Genomic DNA, 19,769 nt, shown 5'->3' on the forward strand with positions numbered 1-19,769 from the left:
ATCAACATTTCTTGGAGTTTTTCAGCAAGGGGAAAATTAACTTAATTTTATTGGGCATTAAAAAAGACCCCTTGTGATTTGGATTGTGTAGTACCCTGTATTTCCACACTGAGATAGTAATGACATTCATACTGAGCTATTGACCTCTTTCAGCTTGTGAGGGATAGTACTAATTGGAGTAGAATCTATTTGTTTAAGAAGGAACTGCAGATGCTGGAAAATTGAAGGTAGACAAAAATGCTGGAGAAACTTGGCGGGTGCAGCAGCATCTATGGAGCGAAGGAAATAGGCAGCGTTTCGGGCCAAAACCTTTCTTCAGACTGTTAAGAGGATTTTATGTCATATGTTCCAAAATGGAACATCAGTAAGATAATCAAATGAAGTAAAATGTGAAAAGGTAGACACAGAATGTTGGAATAACTCAGCGGGTGAAGCAGTGGGTCAGGAGAAAAAGGATGGGTGACGTTTCGGGTCGGGACCCTTCTTCAGTCAGCGGGTCAGGCAGCATCTCTGGAGCAAAAAGGACGGTGATGTTTTGCATCAGGACCCTTATAATAATAATAATAATCTTATTTATATAGCACATTTTTAGTCAACTTGCATTGACCCCAAAGTGCTTCACATAATTACATTACATTACATTTACACACACAGGCAAAGGTGGGTGAAGTGTCTTGCCCCAAGGACACAACGACAGTATGCACTCCAAGCGGGATTCGAACCGGCTACCTTCTGGTCGCCAGCCGAACACTTAGCCCATTGCGCCATCTGTCGTCCCTTCTTCAGTCCCAACCCGAAACGTCACCTGCCCTTTTTCTCCAGAGATGCTACCTGGCCCACTGAGTTACTCCGGCACTTTGTGTCAATCTTTGGTATAAACCAACAAGTTTATACAAGTTTCTACAAGGATAGCACAGTGGCACTGCAGTAGAGTTGCTGGCTTACAGTGTCACAGACTCGGGTTCAATCCTGACTACAGGCCGCTTGTCTGTATGTAGGTTGTACGTTCTCCCCGTGACATGCATGGGTTTGCTCCGGGTACTCCAGTTTCCTCTCACACTCCAAAGACGTACAGCTCTGTAGGCTAATTGGCTTTGATAAAAAAATGTAAGTTGTTCCTAGTGTGAGTGTGGGATAGTGTTAGTTTTGTGGGGATCACTGTTCGGTGTGGACTCAGTGGGCCGAAGGGCCTATTTCTGTGCTGTATCTCTCTAAACTAAACGAAACTGTGTAAAATGGGCACCTGAGTGCCAGCAAACAATGAATTAGACATTAATGTCAACTCGTTTAAAATACTCCTGCTCCTCCCTCTTCCGATTCACACAAGAGACACAACCATACTGGTAACTCACCACCAGTTCTACCGAGGCCAACTTGCACAGCAGGTTGGAGGCTCTCCTCATTGTTAAGCAAGTGGGGCATGTGGTGGTAAATATTTGGCACTTGTAGAGCATTTCTGTTGGTCAATTCCTTCAGTATCTTTTTTGCGTCATCTGAAAAAGATTGAGAAGAGGGTTCATTTACATGAGGATAAATACAATTTGGTGGTGCTTTACAAAGGTCGTTTTGCCTAAATTACGACAAAAAAAAAATTGAAACAAATATAAAGTAAACATGAAAAAATAAGACAAAAAAATATACATGCTCCCATTTCCAAAGCCGCATAACATTAAAATGAATTAACATTCTGAGCACTTTGTTTTGTATATCAAATGTGAAAATATGCTATTTTTGATTATCTTTCATCTACCCAGCAGGAAAAAGTCATATGCAGCCTCTAGATAACAGAGAATGAGTGGGAAATTGTGGTAAATACATTGGTGTAGATTGTATGTATTGTTTATACTGACAGCTACAACTCCATAAGCAGCATTGGAACATAGAATATCAATGTACATTGCAGGAACATGTTATTTGACCCACATTATCTATGCTGAACATGAGGCCATGATAAACTTGTCATCTGTCTACACATGATCCATATCACTCCATTCCCTGCATATCCATGCGCCTATCTGAAAGTCTCAAATGTCACTATTGTACTTGCCACGGCCACGAACCCACCAGCCTCTGTGCAAAAAAAACAAAAAAACTTGTCCTGCACATCTCCTTTAAACTTTGTCCTTCTTGCCTTAAGGATATGCTTTCTAGCCTTTGACATTTCTACCATGGGGAACAAACCTCTGATCGTCCACCCGGTAAATGCTGCTCATAATTCTGTCACGTCCCCCCCGCTCCAACTCTGGCTTTCCCGAGGAAACAGCCCAAGTTTGTCCAACCTCTTTGGGTAGGTATTACCCTCTAATCCATGCAGCAGTCCGGTAAACGTCTTCTGCACCCTCTCCAAACCTCCACATCCTTCCTGTAATGGGGCGACTGGAGCCACATGTAATACTCCAAATGCGGTCAGACCAAACAATCTTACAACTGCATCATGATTTCTGAGGAGGCTGAAGAAAGTTCCCCTGTCCCCCCCAGACCCTGTCCAACTTCTACCGCTGTACCATTGAACCTGCTTCACGGTGTGGTACGGCAGCTGCACCACAGCTGACAGGAAGGCACTGCAACGGGTGGTGAAAAACACTCATCACATCATCGGTGCCCCGCTCCCTGCCATGGATGCCCTCCACCGCACACGGTGTCTGAGACGGGCTGGGAAAATCATTAAGGACCCCCCACACCCCAACCATGGACTATTTGCCCTCCTCCCATCAGGGAGGCGGTACAGGAGCCTCAAGTCTCGCACCAGCAGGCTGAGGAACAGCTTCTTCTAAAATACCATTACCCTGCTGAACTCACAGGCCCGACGCTAGCTATCTTTTATACCCTTTTATTTGTATATATGTATATGCCTATGTACCAGACCAATTTACCCACATTGTACATATTGTTTTTAACCAGTATTTTACTACTTTGCATTTAAGAAGGAACTGCAGATGCTGGAAAATCGAAGGTACACAAAAATGCTGGAGAAACTCAGCGGGTGCAGCAGCATCTACGGAGTGAAGGAAATAGGCAACGTTTCTTCTTCAGGGTTTCGGCCCGAAACGTTGCCTATTTCCTTTGCTCCATAGATGCTGCTGCATGGTAAATGGTAGGGAATTGAAGAATACAGTTGAACAGAGGGATCTGGGAATAACCGGGCATAGTTCCTTGAAGGTGGAATCTCATATAGATAGGGTGGTAAAGAAAGCTTTTGGTATGCAAGCCTTTATAAATCAGAGCATTGAGTATAGAAGCTGGGATGTAATGTTAAAATTGTACAAGGCATTGGTGAGACCAAATCTGGAATATGGTGTACAATTTTGGTCGCCCAATTATAGGAAGGATGTCAACAAAAAAGAGAGAGTACAGAGGAGATTTACTAGAATGTTGACTGGGTTTCAACAACTAAGTTACAGAGAAAGGTTGAACAAGTTAGGTCTTTATTCTCTGGAGCGCAGAAGGTTAAGGGGGGACTTGATAGAGGTCTTTAAAATGATGAGAGGGATAGACAGAGTTGATGTGGACAAGCTTTTCCCTTTGAGAATAGGGAAGATTCAAACAAGAGGACATGACTTCAGAATTAAGGGACAGAAGTTTAGGGGTAACATGAGGGGGAACTTCTTTACTCAGAGAGTGGTAGCGGTGTGGAATGAGCTTCCAGTGGAAGTGGTGGCGGCAGGTTCATTGGTATCATTTAAAAATAAATTGGATAGGCATATGGATGAGCAGAGAATGGAGGGTTATGGTATGAGTGCAGGCAGGTGGGACTAAGGGAAAAAAGTTGTTCGGCACGGACCTGTAGGGCCGAGATGGCCTGTTTCCGTGCTGTAATTGTTATATGGTTATATGCTGCACCCGCTGAGTTTCTCCAGCATTTCTGTGTACCTTTTACTACTTTGCACTCTGATTAGATGCTGAACTGCAATGTAGATAATGAACAGACGATCTATGTCGCAAAAATTTGATTGAGTGATAAATAATAAAAAAACGTTCCCTGGACAGTTCTTTGAAAAGGTGGATCTGTGGCACCGGCCCAAGAGAGCAGATACACCTGGAGAAGGACTCCATACCCCCCCCCCAGAACATTATTACAGGGCATCGAGTATGAATCAGGAAATCATTTTTAGATTAGATTAGATTCAACTTTATTGTCATTGCACAAATACGAGTGAATAACCCAATTCTTTGTGAAGCATAACATCTAGCCTGTCCAACCCCTTAAGGGCAAGCATCTCCTTGCCCCAAGCGTGTCAAGTAATTCAACATGGCAAATATCCAAGACTCCTCCCACACACTTGCAGGCAGTCGAGGAACGTCTGTAGCAAAGGTTGGGAAGCATGTCTCTCAATGTTGGGCAATATGTTACATGGAGGATTAGTGAAGGGGAGTACATTCAAGTCCATCTTAATCCAGCAATAAAAGCAACGTGTTGAAGCTTAATTTAATCGGCTTTGAACATCAAGCCTTTAATGACAGCAATCTATCTAATGTAATTTCACTTTTATTCAGGTCCAGGCCAGATGCGATACGGACTTACCCGAGAAATGGTTCAGAGCCTCTTTGCTGCCGTTCGACGAAGCCACGATGCGTTTGAACTGCTCCAGCACAGCATTTAACTCAGAGGAGCGCTGTAACGTTCGGTGCTCAGCCACACGAAGACGCTCCCTCAACGCATGGAACTCGTGCTGATAGGCATTTAGCTTTTCTGTGAACCAATAAAGGAAACATCAGTTATAAAACACGCACTCACCAAACAAGATTCCTGGAGGAAATATTACAGCCACGATTGGATCAGGTGAACAGAATTAGTGTTAGTATGGCTTCATTATTATCTAGATACAGTTCAATTTAGATTATTGTCATGTGTGGCAAGGTACAGTGCAATGCTTTCAGAAACATAGAAACATAGAAAATAGGTGCAGGAGTAGGCCATTCGGCCCTTCTAGCCTGCACCGCCATTCAATATGATCATGGCTGATCATCCAACTCAGTATCCTGTACCTGCCTTCTCTCCATAACCCCTGATCCCTTTAGCCACAAGGGCCACATCTAACTCCCTCTTAAATATAGCCAATGAACTGACCTCAACTACCTTCTGTGGCAGAGAGTTCCACAGATTCACCACTCTCTGTGAGAAAAAACATGTTTTTCTCATCTCGGTCCTAAAAGATTTCCCCCTTATTCTTGAACTGTGACCCCTTGTTCTGGACTTCCCCAACATCGGGAACAATCTTCCTGCATCTAACCTGTCCAACCCCTTAAGGATTTTGTACGTTTCTATAAGATCCCCCCTCAATCTTCTAAATTCTAGCGAGTACAAGCCGAGTCTATCCAGTCTTTCTTCATATGAAAGTCCTGACATCCCAGGAATCAGTCTGGTGAACCTTTTCTGTACTCCCTCTATGGCAAGAATGTCTTTCCTCAGATTTGGAGACCAAACCTGCGTGCTAACCAGCCAGCGGAAAGACAATACACAATTACAATCGAGCCACACACAGTGTACAGATACATGATAAGGGAATGATGTTTAGTGCAAGGTAAAGCCATTAACGTCCGATCTAAGATAGTCCAGGAGTTCCCGATGAGGTAGAGTGCTCACTGCTTGCGATAGGATGGTTTGGTTGCAATAGTCTGCTAACCAGTTAGTGTGCTATCCAGTCAAACCATGCTATACATAAAATGATGGAGTAACTCAGTGGGTCAGGCAGCACCTCTAGAGAAATGGAATAGGTGACATTTCGCATCGAGACCCTTCTCCAGACAGTCAGGGGAGAGGGAAACGAGAGATATGAAAATGTACAAAGAACAAATGAATGAAAGGTATGAAAAAGAACAAATCAAAGCCAGCTTCTAAAGGGACTAGTGTATGAATATTGATTTCTCTAATTTCAAGTAACCCTCTCTCGCCATCCCTCTCCCCCACTCTAGTTGTCCTACTCATTTCACACTGTCGATCGGCTTAGGTTCACAGCTTGTATATACTCATTATCGCCTTTTCCACAGCCAACAATGGATCATTGTGGGCTCCACCTTTCCCTGAGCATCGTTGGTGGCTTTGATGTTTTCTTTTCATATCTTTCACCCATTTGTTCTTTGTACCATTTCATACCTCTAGTTTCCCTCTCCCCAGGCTCTCAGTCTGAAGAAGGGTCTCCATCCGAAATCTCGTTTTCTCCAGAGATGCTGCCTGACCTGCTGAGTTATTCCAGCACTTTGTGTCTATCGTTGGCATAAACCAGCATCTGCAGTTCCTCCCTACACCTACAATACATAACTATACTATACTGTGGCATAACTCTACTATGGATACCTTCTCCACTTTAGCACCGTTGATGTAGATTTGGGCATGTACTGTACATCAATCACCTCATTTTCTGCAGTAAACAACAAGCTCCTTCATCTTGCTGATTTAGGTTTAGTGACACAGCGCGGAAACAGGCCCTTCGGCCCACCGAATCCGTACATTACACTATCTTACACACATTAGGGACAATTTACATTCGATAGCAAGCCAATTAACATACAAACCTGTACGTCTTTGGAGTGTGGGAGGAAACCCAAGTTCTCGGGGAAAACCCACTCAGGTCAGGGGGAGAACGTACAAACTCCACCCAGACAGCAGCCATCGTCGGGATCGAACCCCGCTCTCCGGCGCTATAAGCTCTGCAACTCTACCGCTGTGCCACCGTGCAACCCACTTTGAGGAAGAGGGTTTAAGAGGGAACTGCAGATGCTGGAGAATCGAAGGTTACACAAAAAAGCTGGAGAAACTCAGCGGGTGCAGCAGCATCTATGGAGCGAAGGAAATAGGCAACGTTTCGGGCCGAAACCCTTCTTCCAAGGGTTGAGGAAGAGGGTGTTGGCCTGACACCATATTTCCTAAACTCTCACTTTCCTATGCTGCATCTTGTTAGAGGTCTGGAGAGGCATTGTGTAAACTTGTAAATGGAGTTAGAGCAGAATTTGGCAGCATAGTCACGAGGGTATAGGGAATATAGAAAGGGGCTGAGAGAACTCATCCTTGCTGGGCACTGTTGTAGGTGATTACCGTGGAGGACTTTTTGTCACAAACCCTCACGGATTGTCATCTCGGAGCCAGGAAGCCAAGCATCCATTTGTAGAGCGTCTTACAAGATCAATGCAACGTATTTTCCAAAGCTTCGAGGGTCTGTTACAAAACCGAATAAATAATACAAGGTAACTATTTTTTCGCTATGCTATTCCTGAGATAAGGTCTGAATTCATTTCTCTCAGGAGCTGTGCTCAAGACTGCAGTCATAAAGCACGACTCCACACAACCCTGCAGTTTCACAGAAGTCGTGTTCAAAGCTGTGCCTCTTCTCCATGCCAACGTCCTCCACGGATTCCATGTATTCACATACTCTTCTGATCAGCGTCCCAAAATGCTCATGGCATAAAATCTGTGCCGGCTTGCCAATCCCTGGACAGATCTAATATCGGCCTTTTGCTACTTCCCCAATCCCCTTGAGTGACGGACAAGCCCACAACAGCCTGTTCGTTACATACTAGAATACGATTCTGAACACCTCCTTGCCTTTCTTCTCCTTAAAATTACTCCATAAGACCTGGAGGATCTGTTGATTGTTTGAAGACAATCCAGTGCCTGTAAACGCCAATACAACGCATTGTTGCAGGAAAACCTCCCTTATTCTCATATCAAAACAAGTTGTTTTTTTTAATAAGCGTAGGCACTCAGCTCAGAGCTAATGGAACACTTTGATGGGTTTTCAATTACTTCATCTGAATGCTCTTTTAGAAGCAGTGCAATGCAGAAAATAGAAAAGGTACAAAAACCGATTGCAAGGACTGATTTTAACAATGACTGCATGGTATGACTGACTGCTGGTGCTGTTTAGGATGATTCTAGTGCAGAGTGACGCAAGGTACTTTATTTCAATATATAGCAAGACAGGTAAAACTTTTCTTTATTGAACTTAGTTTATAGTTTTAGTTTTAGAGATACAGCGTAGAAACAGGCCCTTCAGCCCACCGAGTCCTCACCGACCAGCGATCCCCGCACATTAACACTACCCTAAACACACTTGCTAGGGATCATTTTACATATGCACCAAGCCAATTAACTTACAATATAACCATATAACCATATAACAATTACAGCACGGAAACAGGCCATCTCGGCCCTACAAGCCCGTGCCGAACAAATTTTTTTTTCCCCTTAGTCCCACCTGCCTGCACTCACACCATAACCCTCCATTCCCTTCTCATCCATATGCCTATCCAATTTATTTTTAAATTATACCAATGAACCTGCCTCCACCACTTCCACTGGAAGCTCATTCCACACCGCTACCACTCTCTGAGTAAAGAAGTTCCCCCTCATATTACCCCTAAACTTCTGTCCCTTAATTCTGAAGTCATGTCCTCTTCAGTTTCCTACAACAATGTTTAAGAAAGAACTGCAGATGCTGGAACAATCGAAGGTAGACAAAAAATGCTGGAGAAATTCAGCGGGTGAAGCAGCATCCATGGAGAGAAGGAATAAGCGACGTTTCGGGTCGAGACCTTTCTTCAGACTCTCGACCCGAGAAGGGTCTCGACCCGAAACGTCGCCTTTCCCTTCTCTCCAATTAACTTACAAACCTGTATGTCTTTGGAGTGTGGGAGGAAACCGAAGATCTGAGAGAAAACCCACTAGAGTCATGGGGAGAAAGTATAAACTCCGTGCAGACAGCACCCGTAGTCAGGATCAAACCCGGGTCTCTGGCGCTGTAAGGCAGTTGCTCTACCACTGCACCACCGTGCCACCCGACCTATTTACAACTATTGGTCATGAACAATTTAAAGCAGTTTTGGAACAGAAATACAACTAGATCTTAATGGTAAGAAACATGTTTGCCTCTTACGATGTTTTGGTGATATTTCCAAATGATGAGCAGAAAATATGACAAAATATGAAATAATTTGTGTTTGCAGATATTATATTTCGTATTCTGCTTATCGACAACATTTAAAAATTACGCGGTATAGTTTGTGGGAACATTGGTATTGATTTATTATTGTGATGTGCAAAAGAGAAAGGAAACAGAATGGAGAAGATTGTGTTACAGCTACAGAGAAAGTGCAAATTAAAAAAAGAGCCACAACGAGGTAGACTGGAAGATCGGAAATATATCCTCAGCAAATGAGAGATGCATCCAAGTACAGCAGGGAAAGAAGCTGGTTGTTCACTTTGGTGGTATGTGCTTTTAACCTTTTGCATCTGTATCCACAGTCACCATTACACATCCTGAGAGTGAAGGTGCACAAAGTGAGTGGCCCAGGTGGAGTCCCGGCCATAGACACATAGAAACAGAAATTAGGTGCAGGAGTAGGCCATTCGGCCCTTCGAGCCTGCACCGCCATTCAATATGATCATGGCTGATCATCCAACTCAGTATCCCGTACCTGCCTTCTCTCCATACCCCCTGATCCCCTTAGCCACAAGGGCCACATCTAACTCCCTCTTAAATATAGCCAATGAACTGGCCTCAACTACCCTCTGTGGCAGAGAGTTCCAGAGATTCACCACTCTCTGTGTGAAAAAAGTTCTCTTCTCATCTCGGTTTTAAAGGATTTCCCCCTTATCCTTAAGCTGTGACCCCTTGTCCTGGACTTCCCTAACATCGGGAACAATCTTCCTGCATCTAGCCTGTCCAACCCCTTAAGAAATTTTGTAAGTTTCCATGTCCTCAGGAACAGTGCGGAGCAGCTGACAGGAATATTTGGCACATCTTTAACTCTACCCTACTCCAGTCTGCGTTTCCCAGCTGCTTTAAGACGACATCAAACATCCTGATGCCAATGGAAAATGATTTTGCGTGCCTGAATGATGTCCATCCTGTCATGGGATCTGGCCCATCCACCATGGGTGATCAATCTCTAACTCCTAACCCCATTCCCCTGCCTTCTCCCCATAACCTCTGACTCCTGGACTCAGCAACCCCCTCCGAAATTGGATTATTTCCTGATCCATAGACCGTTGTTAATAAGGATCAGTGACAACACATCCTCCGCGATAGTGCTTAACACCGGCGCTCCACTAGGCCGAGTCCTCAGCCCTTTACAATACTCCCTATACCATCACAACAGTGCGGTCAAATTCAGTTTCAGTTTAGTCTAGTTGATTGTCACATGTACCGAGGTACGGTGAGAAGCTTTTGTTGCGTGCTATCCAATCAGCAGAAAGACAATACATGATTACAATCGAGCCATTTACCATGTATAGATTACATGATAAGAGAATAACGTTTAGTGCAAGGTTAAGGCAGCAAAGTCCGATCAATGATAGTCTGAGGGTCAACAATGAGGTGAGATAGTGATTCAGCACTGCTCTCTAGTTGTGGTGGGATGATTCTGTTCCATCCATTGAAGATGACACCACCATGTTGGGCTGGGCCTTGGGCAATTACGAATCAGAGTATAGGAAGGGGATGGAGAGTTTAATAGCACGGTGCCCAGACAATAATCATTCCCTCACTGCCAGAAAAATGAGGGAACTAATTATTGGCTTCAGGAAGCGGAGTGTAGTACAGACCCCACTCTGTAACATTGGGAGGTGATGTCACCATCCTCAAGTTCCCCGGTGGAAATATCACCAACAATTTCACATGGTCTGGCCACAATGACAAAACATCCAAAAATACATTGAGTGGTTCTGACAACAGGCCCATCGAATCAATGATGGTTTAGTGGTCTGATAAACTACTCCTGGAGTTTTCAACAATGCTTTATTCGAAAGTTCAAGTTGCAGCATACAGGTTTAACAGACACGTCTGGCCACATCGGTGGTCAGCGCTGAACTGGCGCGTGCAAAGGAAAAACCGCGCTAAAACAACAACCCCTCCCGAGTCACGTGACCGCGGATTCCGAACGGCGGGTTCGATATCTGCGTGCGCTAGCAGGAGCCGCTACAATGGACTCAAAGATACAGTGAGGTTCAACAGTTGCCATTAACACAGTGCAGTCTTTCTAAATAAGAAGGTGGATTATCTTACCTAAAAATAATACAAAAACAAAATCAATGCGCTCAAATGAACTAGCAACTAATGGCAATTAAACCCCTTGTAAAACTCACACATGGGTCCAGCAGCATAATCAAGGATGAGTCTCACTCCCTCTTCTCCCCTCTCCCATCAGGCAAAAGGTACAGAAGTGTGAAAACGCACAGCTCCAGATTCAGGGGCAGTTTCTTCCCAGCTGTTATCAGGCAACTGAATCATTCTATCACCAATTAGAGAGCGGTCCTGAGCTAACATCTACCTCCTTGGAGACCCTCGGACTATCTTTAATCTGATTTTACTGGACTTTATCTTGCATTAAACGTTATTCCCCTTATCCTGTATCTGTACACTGTGGGCAGCTTGATTGTAATCATGTACAGTTTCTCTGCTGGCTGGATAGCACGCAACAAAGAAAGCTTTTCACTGTACGTGACAATAAACTAAAGTTTACAACATTTTTGTACGGAAGAAACATTTGATAATGCACATCAAACGCTGAAGTAACAAACACATAATCACCACTCAGTGTACGGTGCGCATGCCAAGACCAGATCCATACTGGAGTCTGAACCATTAATCCTATTTAGCAGAAGCCTTTGATAGTTTTCTTCTTTCAAATGGTCATCTAATTCCATTTTGCATCAGGTCAGCTTTTAATGGCAACCTGAGGTGATGCCTTCCATTAAATTAATCCTGTTTAAATTTTTTTTTAAATCTGAGCTTCAGTTTTTTTTACATTGGGACTAATCCTAAACACAGGCCCACTTGAGGGCAGAGAACATTCCCTTCGACACTACAGACAATATCACAATCACCCCCCTGGAACACCTTCACCCCATTTAAAATAATCAGCTCCTATTTAAAAAAAAATTGGTTCTCTCAGAAAAATTAAAACATTCCCACCATGTGGCCTTACAGTTGGTCTGAAGCATACATGGCATTTTAGGGATTCATTTATGTAATCACGAGTTGCAAGTATATTTTGTGTTGGATGAAGGTTTGTGGTTTGGATTCGTTCAACAGGATTTAACAGGATGATTGCAATTTGCAATGAATGGGAAGGGTGCAGGGTGGAAGATATCAGTAGAAATCGTGAGATGAATAAATAAAGGTTTGCTTGATTTTACGTTTCAATGATTTATTTGTTGTCAGGGACCTGTGCAGGGTGAGAGGGCTGAATGCATGTATGCATGTAAATAGATTTATTTATTGAAATCATATTCTATGTCGCTCTTCCAGGGAGATGCTAACTGCATTTCGTTGTCTCTGTGCTGTACACTGACAATGGCAATTAAAGTTGAATCTGAATCTGGTGAAGGGGACTCAGTGCAGTGAAAAATACCTCATCAAATGTTAACCTCTGCCCCGTTGACCCTCTCCTCCCTGTGGACCACTGATATACCTGGGCTGACACATAGTACATGGAACAGTGCATCGCAAGAACAGGCCCTTCAGCCCACAACGTCTGTACTGAACACGATGCCAAGATCAACTCTTATCTGTGTGCACATAATCCATATCCTTCCATATCCAGGTGCTTATTCAAAAGTCTCTCAAAGGCTACTGTCAATCTGCCTCAACCACCACCCATGGGAGTGTTATCCATGCACTCATCACCATCTGAATAAAATATTTATCCTGCACATCTCCTTTAAAATTTGCTCTTTACAGCTTAAAGCTATGGCCTCTAGTATTTAACATTTAAGAAACAGTTAGACAGGTACATGGTAAGACCAGGTTTGGAGGGATATGGACCAACTACAGGCAAGCAAATACTGGTGAGGCTGGAACATTGTTGGCCGGTGTGTGCAAGTTGGGCCAAAGGGCCCAATGTCCATGCTGTATCACTCTATGACTCTATTTGGTTTTTCAAACCTGGGAAGTAACATTCTGACAGTCTATCCTGTCTGTGCCTCTCATCATTTTACAAACTTCTATCAGGTCTCCCCACAACCTCCAGCACTGCAGAGAAAACAGTACAGCCTCTCTCTGTAGCTAATACTTCCGAATCCAGGCATCATTCTAATAAACCTCCTATTAGCACCCCCTTCAACAGCCGCCACATATTTTCTGTAATGCGGCGATCAAAACTGCAGGCAATACTTCAAAATGTGTAGGAAGGAACTGCAGGTGCTGGTTTAAATCGAAGATAGACACAAAAAGCTAGAGTAACTTGTGGGTTCCACCTTTCCTTAATCATCATTACTTTTTTGCATATCTTTCATTCATTTCTCCTTCTGTACCTTTTGTATCTCTCGTTTCCCGATCAAGAGATCATCAAAGACAGCTCCCATCCTGCGTTTGGACTGTTCGACCTGCTGCCCTCTGGAAGGCGTTATAGGTGCATCAAATCCAGGACAAATAGACTCAGAAATAGTTGCTTTCCGAAAATTATAACTACTCTTAATTCAAATTTACACATGCACTGACTTCACAGCCCAACACCCGGACTTCCATCTGTATATATGTATATTACATATATAGCGCCGCAGAATTGTGCACCTATCCCCCCCCCCCCCCCCCTTCCCCCTTCTTCTGTTTTTTTGTTTTTCTGTTTCTTGTTTTTTGTACTAAATTATATGTATGCACTGAGTACGAGCAGCTTTCAATTTCACTGTACATGCATAGTGACAATAAATGGCATATATATCTTCCCCCAACTCTCAAACTAAAGAAGGGACTCGACCCAAAACGTCACCTTTTGCTTTTCTCCCGGGATGCTGCCTGACCCGCTGAGTTGCTCCAGCATTTTGTGTCTATTAGCAGTGAAAGGATTAGTAAATATACCTCAAATACAGCCTAACCAAAGTCCTATAAGCTTCATAGTGTCTTCCTAACTGATATACTCAATGCCCCAACCTATGAAAGCAAGCCTGGAATAAGCCTTCTTGACCACTCTATCGAAGCTGTCTGCACATGTTCAATGCCACTCAGCATTTCAAAACCATTAAGGACTTTGGACTTGACCCAGATCTGCGTAGCAGGAAGAAAGTGGAGAGTAATCGTTGCTGCCTAAGAAATACTGCATCCTTTGGATTCTCTACGTTTGGCCCCATTAAAGCAGAAGCAACCTTTGTCTTTTATTCATGCAAATTGAGCTGTTTAATGAGTCATAATGCAGTCACGCAGCAGTCTGCTTCAATACTAAGTGACTTTGGTTAGTGCCACATTTAAGAAAGAAGTACAGATGCTGGAAAAATCGAAGGTAGACAAAAATGCTGGAGAAACTCAGCGGGTGAGGCAGCATCTATGGAGTGAAGGAATTGGTGAGACCCGAAACGTCACCTATTCCTTCGCTCCATAAATGCTGCCTCGCCCGCTGAGTTTCTCCAGCTTTTTGTCTACCTTTGGTTAGTGTCACAGAATCTTACAACAAAAGTGGAGAACACCATTCGCATGTTCTTTGAAAGTACTGAGCAATTAGCCACAACCTTTTGTTCCTTAAAAAGAGCATGTAGAGAGATGATGCAAAGATATATACCTTTCATTCACAGTTTTTTATCTGTGTACATCATCGTCTATATCTCTCGTTTCCCTTATCCTTAACTAGTCTGAAGAATGGTCTCAACCCAAAGCGTCACCCATTCCTTCTCTCCAAAGGACTTACTTTCTTGTGATATGGCACTAACTATCATTATTCCTTATATTTCTTCATAAAAAATCTTCCAAAAACCATCTATAAACTATATATAGACAAAAAAAACCGGAGGAACTCAACAGGACAGACAGCATCTCTGGAAAGAAGGAAAGGGTGACGTTTCGGGTCGAGACCCTTCTTCAGACTGGTTTAAACCACCATCTGTAGTTGATTTTTACAGATAAACTGGAGTCTGCCTTGGCTGACAAATTTCAGTTGCTTAAAAATATATATCTACATGAAGCGAATTTAACAGTTTTACTCTTGAAAGATAAAATAGGAAGCTTTCACTCGAAACAACAGTAAAACAGTGATCCACACTCTGAAGGTGCAATAAATGAGCAACAAAGCTTTCAATTCATTTAGAAAGCAACTCAAAAACTATAATCTAGTTTGTGCGTGTCCAAAGTTAACTAGGAACAGTCCCGATTGCTTAATGGGTCAATGCACAATGGGTGTTTGGATAAGTACATGGACTAATGCTCTAAATGCGAATCTCAGCCAAAATATTAATTGCTCTGTGGCGGCAGATGAATACATTTTGCAACCTTTTCCATTATGAATCAGAATCTTGATCTTGCGTGGGCGTTTGTTGAACATGACTGAATCATTGAATCAACTTGTGAGATGGTACGTGGTGCAGTGGAAGAGTTGCTGCATTACAGCGCCAGAGACCTGGGTTCAATCCTGGCTACAGGTGCCCTCTGTACGTAGTTTGTTCGTTGTCCCCGCGACCGTGGGGGTTTCCCCCGGGTGTTCCGATTTCCCTCGGGTGTTCCGATTTCACCACACAGTCAAAAGACGTACAGGTTTGTAGGTTAATTGGCTTCGGTAAAGACTGTAAATTGTCCCTAGCATGTGTTGGATAGTGCTACTGTCCGGGATTGCTGGTCAGTGTGGACTCGGTGGGCCGTTTCCAGCGCTGTATCTCTAAATCTAAAAACTAAAAGCCCAGTCCCACGGTACGAGTTCATTCCAAGAGCTCTCCCGAGTTTGCCCTGATTCGAACTCGGAGATTTATGGTAATGGCCGCTCGTCGGTACTCGGGGCTCTCATGGCCATTTTTCAACATGTTGAAAAATATCGAGCTTACCTGTCATTAGCGAGTCTTCCCGAGTACCTGCCGTTAGCATTACGAGCCACTGAGGGACGTCCCCGAGCTCCGACGTACCCGCTACGTTCATTCTCCGTGCTTACCACGAGTTTGATTTTTTTAAAACTCGGGAGAGCTCTTGGAATGAACTTGTACCGTGGGACAGGGGTTTTAAGCTTTACGACCGTTTAGCTAACAACACTTCTTGACTAGGGCCATCGACAAATAATATCTAACATGAAAAGACACACCCGTCTCTTCATGCATCGCTGCTTTCAATGGTGAAAGGAATGGTTGGTGTTTGTGGGAAAGGAAGGGGTAGATGGAAGAAGGGAAAGTGGAAAGGCACTTTAAGGATTACAAATGGGAGAAGGACTTACGTCACTTAATTCTGGATTCGGAACAAATATGAATGAGGTTGTTCACTGCCATGAAAGATCGAAGAGAGAAAAACAATCAAAAGGAGAGCAAATGTATTCAGCAATTTGACGACGTTACTGAACAGGCAACTGTAAATTCAAGAGTCAAGAGTGTTTTATTGTCATGTGTCCCAGACAGAACAATGAAATTCTTACTTGCAGCAGCACAACAGAATATGTACACATAGTACACTGTAAACAATATGATAAACGAGAAAAAAAACGTTCAGTGTGTGTATGTGTGTGTCTGATATATATACACACACACACACACACACACACACACACACACACACACACACACACACACACACACACACATACGTACACACAAAAAACCCCAATAATAGTGCAATAACATCAATAATAGTCAAAATAGTTCAGAGTTTATTTGAGGTTGTAGTGTTTAATAGCCGAATGGCTATAGGGAAGAAGCTGTCCCTGAACCTGGATGTTACTTCAGAGTAATGGCCAAAATGTTCTGTGCAGAAAGTTAAAATTATGACGCTTGCGATTTGTTCAACTATCAAGGGAACAGAGACTGATATACATGATGAAAAGCAGTGAAGGCAGAAGAGAGATACAGACAGTAGGGAGAGTTAAGTAGTACATGGAGGAAGATAGAGGGCACCAACATTTGAAACACATTCATATATGGACACAGTGGGGAGGAAAAGGAAAATAAATTCACTGCTTCAAGAAAAATTGATAAATTATTGCTGATGTATAAGTGTTCTAACAAGATGATGACAGATTCTGAAGCAGAGAGACTGATAGGCAAATGCAGAGATGCAAAAAGGGAAGCTTGCAAATGACGAAAGGCGCACTCTAACATACACTCACTGATAGCAACAGGAAGGAAAACAGTGTATTTCACACAGAGAGTGGTGAATCTCTGGAATTCTCTGCCACAGAAGGTAGTTGAGGCCAGTTCATTGGCTATATTTAAGAGGGAGTTAGATGTGGCCCCTGTGGCTAAAGGGATCAGCGGGTATGCAGAGAAGGCAGGTACAGGATACTGAGTTGGATGATCAGCCATGATCATACTGAATGGCGGTGCAGGCTCGAAGGACTTACTCCTGCACCTATTTTCTATGTTTCTATGTTTAAGTGGGGGAGGTTGTGGTGTGCACAGTGAAAGGCATATAGCATTTGTAAGGAGGAAAGAAAACTGTCTTCCCATAACAACGTATTGCATTGTGTGTGTGTGTGTGTGTGTGTGTGTGTGTGTGTGTGTGTGTGTGTGTGTGTGTGTGTGTGTGTGTGTGTGTGTGTGTGTGTGTGTGCGCGTGTGTGTGTGTGTGTGTGTGTGCGCGTGTGTGTGTGCGTGTGTGTGTGTGTGTGTGTGTGCGCGCGTGTGTGTGCGCGCGTGTGTGTGCGCGCGTGTGTGTGCGCGCGTGTGTGTATGCGCGTGTGTGTGTATATATGACTAAGTGAATGAACAGACAAGTATTTTACACATATTAACATACTATTTGCTTTACATTCAGTGCCAGTTTTATTGTAAGGAAAAAGGCATCATGATTGTCAGACAGTCATAGCAGTGCCCACAATCAAGTCTGCAATGAGCAGAAAGTGCAGACATTATATTTGTCACCGGGCTGTGTTCACTGCATAAAACTGATCACCCAGCAGAAGAGATCCTACATTAAATTAATATTTATGAGGCTTAATTGGCAGAATCGGATTAAACACATTACAGGGTTTTGAATGTAGCAAACCTACATTTCTAGAGTAAGAGGCAATAGATTTATCTGTTAACATATAAAAAAAATAGATGGAATGCGTGCTGCTGGCACCATCTAGCAAACAGACCACTTTAACGATGCCAGTAAATATGCAGCAAGCATTTGAAAGCTTATTTCAAAATAATGACTTGGAAAATAAATTCACTCCTTCAGGTAAAACTGATGTTACTGCTGATGCATCTCTGTTCTAATAAGACAGTGACAGATTCAGAAGCAGCAAGCTAACATTGCAACAAGACATTTAACTGCTCAAAGCAGGGAGATCAACTGATTGGCAAAAATCAGAATGCAATTAAGGAAAATGATAAAGTAAGGTTCATGGTCTTAAAATCTGTATTAATCTGGCCTACAGTCTATGCATCATTAGATTTGCTTTGCTAAATACCACAAATGCACCACTGCAGTATGGCATTGATATCATAAAGGGCTTTAAGGTTTTTTTGCAGCAACTATCTATGTCCAGCTGGGAGTGAACCAACAATCTTTGTATCCACACTCCTCTCAAGACTGCTGGGAGAATCCTTGGAAAGCATTACAAGATAAATGGAAACCAAGGCACGGGTGTTTCTTGCTTTCTAGTGAGACAGGACTAAATGGCTGGACTAAACAAATAGCCCTCTTGCCCAGAATAATAAAGAATAGTATTTCAGCACATACTACACCCGGGCACTGTAGAGGATGCGAAAAGGGAAAAAGGAATTAGTACAGGAAGCATTTTTGTAAAGAAAACCAGTTTAAGAGACTTCAATAGACAATAGACAATAGGTGCAGGAGTAGACCTTTCGGCCCTTCGAACCAGCAACGCCATTCAATGGGATCATGGCTGATCATCCACAAACAGTACCCCGTTCCGGCCTTCTCCCCACATCCCTTGACTCCGCTATCTTTAAGAGCCCTATCTAGCTCTCTCTTGAAAGCATCCAGAGAACCGGCCTCCACCGCCCTCTGAGGCAGAGAATTCCACAGACTCGCCACTCTCTGTGTGAACAAGTGTTTCCTCGTCTCCGTTCTAAATGGCTTACTCCTTATTCTTAAACTGTGGCCCCTGGTTCTGGACTCCCCCAACATCGGGAACATGTTTCCTGCCTCTAGCGTGTCCAAACCCTTAATAATCTTATATGTTTCAATAAGATCCCCTCTCGTCCTTCTAAATTCCAGAGTTTACAAGCCCAGCCGTTCCATTCTCTCAGCATATGACAGTTCTGCCATCCCGGGAATTAACCTTGTAAGCCTATGCTGCACTCCCTTAATAGCAAGAATGTCCTTCCTCAAATAAGGGACCAAAACCGCACACAATACTCCAGGTGTGGTCTCACTAGGGCCCTGTACCACTGCAGAAGGACCTCTTTGCTCCAATACTCAACTCCTCCTGTTATAAAGGCCAACATGCCATTCACTTGCTTCACTGCCTGCTGTACCTGCATGCTTACTTTCGTTAACTGATGAACAAGGACCCCCAGATCCTGTTGTACTTCCCCTTTTCCCAACTTGCCACCATTTAGATAATAATCTGCCTTCCTGTTTTTGCTACCAAAGTGGATAACCTCACATTTATCCACATTAAACTGTTCACTCACCCAACCTGTCCAAGTTACCCTGCATTCTCATAGCATCCTCCTCACAGTTCACACTGCCACCCAGCTTTGTGTCATCTGCAAATTTGCTAACGTTACTTGGAATCCCTTCATCCAAATCATTGATGTATATTGTAAAAAGCTGCGGTCCCAGCACTGAGCCTGGCAGGTCAAAGCAGAGGATAAATTATGAAGATGCTGCCCGACCTGCTGAGTGACTCTAGCACTTTGTGTCCTTTTCTGTAAACCCAGCATCTGCAGTTCCTTTTTTTCTACATTTGGACTGGGGAGA

General features: G+C 43.4%; 1 protein-coding gene across 2 annotated transcripts in view; it reads right to left on the reverse strand.

Moving 5' to 3' along the window:
* Positions 1-19,769, reverse strand: part of mgat4a (alpha-1,3-mannosyl-glycoprotein 4-beta-N-acetylglucosaminyltransferase A) — a 256,754-nt gene that overhangs the window by 98,667 nt on the left and 138,318 nt on the right. For both annotated transcript variants that reach the window (XM_055636544.1, XM_055636545.1), the window contains exons 2-3: positions 4,523-4,690; positions 1,353-1,493 (exon numbers count right to left, since the gene is read on the reverse strand). In XM_055636544.1, the coding sequence (XP_055492519.1) occupies positions 1,353-1,493; positions 4,523-4,690 (309 nt within the window). The remainder of the gene's footprint in view (positions 1-1,352; positions 1,494-4,522; positions 4,691-19,769) is intronic.

This window comes from Leucoraja erinacea, chromosome 6 (assembly GCF_028641065.1).
Source record: "Leucoraja erinacea ecotype New England chromosome 6, Leri_hhj_1, whole genome shotgun sequence".
Classification (NCBI taxonomy): domain Eukaryota; kingdom Metazoa; phylum Chordata; class Chondrichthyes; order Rajiformes; family Rajidae; genus Leucoraja; species Leucoraja erinaceus.